Here is a 3,621-nt window from a genome sequence, read left to right as displayed (position 1 = left end):
GGTCGTGTTAGAGAATGAGGAACGATATATGTACAAGTATAAAGTCCCTCAATTAATTGCTTCCTTTTTAACTCAGCGAAAAGTAGGAAATAACTCTCAATAACGTTATTATCTAATGGGGTTATTATTTAACATATATGCTTATTATCTTTGCCTCCATCAAATAATTATCATTTTCTAAATCTCATTACCCACTTTAATTAAAATACAACACGAAATCTTGTTTAATTAACTTATTTTTATTATAAAACTACAATTAAGTTACTCTTTGAATAAGTAAATTTAATAATACTATTATAAGTAAAATTTAAAGTTTCCTTTGCTTTCTTGGTCGTGGTGGATTCCAAGAAACAGGGGTTGTATCAGTTATTGATACAATATTTATACCAGACATCTGAAGCCCCTTTATTGAAGACTAAAATTAAAACTTAAATACCCATTTTGCTTGCAAATATATTAACTGATTAAATTAGACAAATATTCTTACCATTCTTCCTGGTCCAAGTCCACTAACTGTTACTCTTACAGTTTTTACTCCATTTTCGATGGCTTTCTTAAAAAAAAGTGTAATTGATTATTATAACTTATAATCAAATTATATATTAGTGTAATACCACTTACAGTTCCTACAGTTATTGCAGTTGTTTGGGCTGCTATGTTTGTGCCTTTTTTGGCATTCTTAAAACCTTCTATACCACAAGATCTTATTAGTTTAGTACTACCTACAATGTAACAAACAGTAATTCATTGAAACTTTGTATTTACCTATATTTACCTTTATGATCTGTTAGGGCTAAAATTGTATTATTTTTTGAGACTCTAATATGAAAAATAGGAAGTTCTTTGAAGGGTGTACCATTGAAAAGCTTATTTGGTGTGTCAATGTCAGGAAATACATTTTCCTTTCTACAAACAATAAATACTGCAGGACACAATGTAACAGTTCAGGCAACTTACCTTTGAATAATAGAATCTATATCAATTGCCTTTTCTCCTACAGTTCCTTCTTCCTTTGAAGGAAGAGATTTTAACATTTCTCTACGATCAGTCACTTCTCTTCTGAAAGACGATGTTGTTGATATATATCTTAAGTAATGTGCTAATGAGCTATGAGAACTTAAATTGACTAAATTTGTGATACATTTTTTAAGCATTTTTGTTGTTAATTTCACTTAAAATCTAAGGTTATGGCGTGACGTTTGATGTAAGGTTATGCGTTCTCTTCTTTTCTTTCTCCTGTTTTGAGTTTGCGATCGGCCTTCTGACGTAAGATTTATGCTATACAGAGTGTTTATTTTAAATTGTATATTTAATTAAATGAAAACACGAGAAGGATCTTTTAATTATTTATTACTACTCTAAAACAATATAGATCGTTTCGGTAAAGTATAAATACACAGCTCGCTTATTAAATTACATGACTNTAGTGTATTACATTAAGATACGTGGTTTCAAGCTGCAATTGGCACACGAATAGACAAAAATAAAATAAAATAAATAAATTAGTAAGTTAGACTGAGTGGTTTTTGTTGTTTTTTCGTTTTGGCTAGATCGAAAGTGTAACAAAAAAAAAATAATAAAAATAGAAACACTCGGCTAATCAATTCAACTAATCATCAGTACAAATAGTTTTTGGGCATTTCTTTTATTGGTTCCGTGCACGTTCCCATGGACTGTAGCGACACGGTGTTCTTCGATCGGCATATTTCGATTTCCAAAAAACAAAGGTTGCTGTAGGTTTTGTTATCCGATCCACAGACGGGATCGTAGTAAGTCGGGCAGATTTTTTGGCATCCTTTGAACATGAAACCGGCCAAACAACGTTTTATTGGCACAACATAAACGTGTTTTCTGAAACAAATATTTTTGGTAATAATAACTCAACCCAACCTAACCGAGCGAAGCTTTCGAACTTACCCGCAATTTTCTCGCTTCATTTCGCATTCATTTTTGTAGAATTTATTGTCCGAGCCACAAACAAATTGCTTTTCGTCGGTGCACGTAATGTTACATGAGGCAGTTGTCTTACAGTGATGAAGCGGAACTTCCGTTACAAACTGATCGCACGTTTGTTTCTTGAGGTCACATAGAGATCTAAAAAACAAAAGAAGTGATCATTGTTTACGTTTATTATTTATTATTTTTGATTTCAATTAAGTTACTTTTTAAATGGTTGAAATTTCAAAAGCGCGTTTTTGATTCATCAATTTTCGATATTTTTGGTAAAATAGTAATATTATTTGGTTAAATTCATACCGCACTTAAAATTCGATTGTATCATGAGATTCTACATGCATTTCTACGTATTTTCCGCCAATTGGATGTTTCGAAATAATTGTTTAAGCGGCAGAAATTTCAGGTGCGCATTCTTTTTTTACAAAGTTTTAGGTATTTTTTGCCAACGCCAATATTATCTCCTTAAATTTATATCGCAATCAAAATCTGATAGCATCATGAGATTCTGCATTCATTTTTGTGTATATTTCAAGCACTGGGTGCCTCAAAATAATTGTTTAAGTTGTCGGACTTTCAGGAGCGCTTTTCCAATTACTAATTTTTGTCATTTTTATGAAATGGTATTACTATCTGCTTTATTTAATGACGCATTAAAAACCCGAGGGCATCATGAGATTCTGCATACATTTTTACGTATATTTCACCCTTTCGATGGTTTCAAATAATTGATTATTTGGTCGGAATTTCGGGACCGCTTTTCCCTTTACGAATTTTTGACATTTTTATGAAATCGTATTACAATCTGCTTTATTTAATGACGCACTAAAAATCCGATAGCATCACGAGATTCTGCATACATTTTTACGTATATTTCACCCTTTTGATGTTTCCAGATAATTGTTTAAGTAGTAGAAATTTCAGGAGCGCTTTTCTGTTTGTTCGGAGATTTAGGTTATTTTTATGAAATGCTTCATTTCATATAGTACTTGAAATCCGACAGGACCATGAGATTGTTATTGGAAATTTAAGGGTAGTTGTTTAAAAGTGTAATGGACTACATATATGCTTAATATTAAAATACGTTAAGTTTGCTATTGTGTTAAAAATGAAAAAGATTATAAAATATTTTCTATTCAAGTCTAATTGAAAGGATTTTCCGTTATGTTGTGTTTAAAAAATTAATAAAACAATAAGTTAATTTTACCGACGATTTCGATTCTGCGTCTATTATTACACTTATTAAGATGTAACAAATTATGGTAAATGATAACCAGACAGAATCATAAACATTTTTGACTTACTTGTAAACATTTCCATCCGATCCGCACACTGGTTCTTTGGTTTCGTTATCACAATCTGAAGGGCAAGATTGTGATCGTTTAAGGGTCGTACAATTTCCAATATGAGCCATTTGAACCCCTTTGAGACAAGTCGCGATACTGAGCTGACAAGGGTTAGTATATGTTTTCGCATCTGTGCCACACACTGGGTCCATGTCTGATGGACATTTCGTCTTTTGACATCTCGACAATTTTGGCCTACACTTTTCGAAATCTACTCGAGAAACTTTTTTATTTGCTTTCCTGAAATAAAGGGGAAACAAAAGAAATGTTTTAGATATCAAGATATATATAGATATAAAAATGTTCTTGAAGAAGTTAATAT

General features: G+C 31.5%; 2 protein-coding genes across 2 annotated transcripts; both read right to left on the bottom strand.

The window, feature by feature from the left end:
- Window positions 1-218: 218 nt before the first annotated feature.
- LOC108743801 (30S ribosomal protein S11) lies at window positions 219-1,215 on the bottom strand. Its single transcript, XM_018479396.2, has 5 exons — window positions 958-1,215; window positions 776-906; window positions 622-722; window positions 488-553; window positions 219-415 (listed from the first exon to the last, which is right to left on the bottom strand). The coding sequence occupies exons 1-5, from the start codon at window positions 1,152-1,154 to the stop codon at window positions 308-310; spliced, it is 603 nt and encodes a 200-aa protein (XP_018334898.1). The 5' UTR covers window positions 1,155-1,215; the 3' UTR covers window positions 219-307.
- Window positions 1,216-1,430: 215 nt separating this feature from the next.
- On the bottom strand, window positions 1,431-3,539 carry LOC108743800 (serine protease inhibitor dipetalogastin; the record flags this gene model as incomplete). The annotated part of the gene is made up of 3 exons (XM_018479395.2): window positions 1,431-1,851; window positions 1,918-2,094; window positions 3,258-3,539. Coding segments are annotated over 3 exons (694 nt in total), but the record flags the coding sequence as incomplete, so codon positions are not given.
- Between the last annotated feature and the right edge of the window lie 82 nt (window positions 3,540-3,621).

Source organism: Agrilus planipennis, unplaced genomic scaffold, assembly GCF_000699045.2.
Source record: "Agrilus planipennis isolate EAB-ADULT unplaced genomic scaffold, Apla_2.0 scaffold1628, whole genome shotgun sequence".
Taxonomy (NCBI): Eukaryota; Metazoa; Arthropoda; class Insecta; order Coleoptera; family Buprestidae; genus Agrilus; species Agrilus planipennis.
The sequence above is the reverse complement of the archived record's forward strand: the minus strand, read 5'-3'. Positions and strand labels throughout refer to the sequence as shown.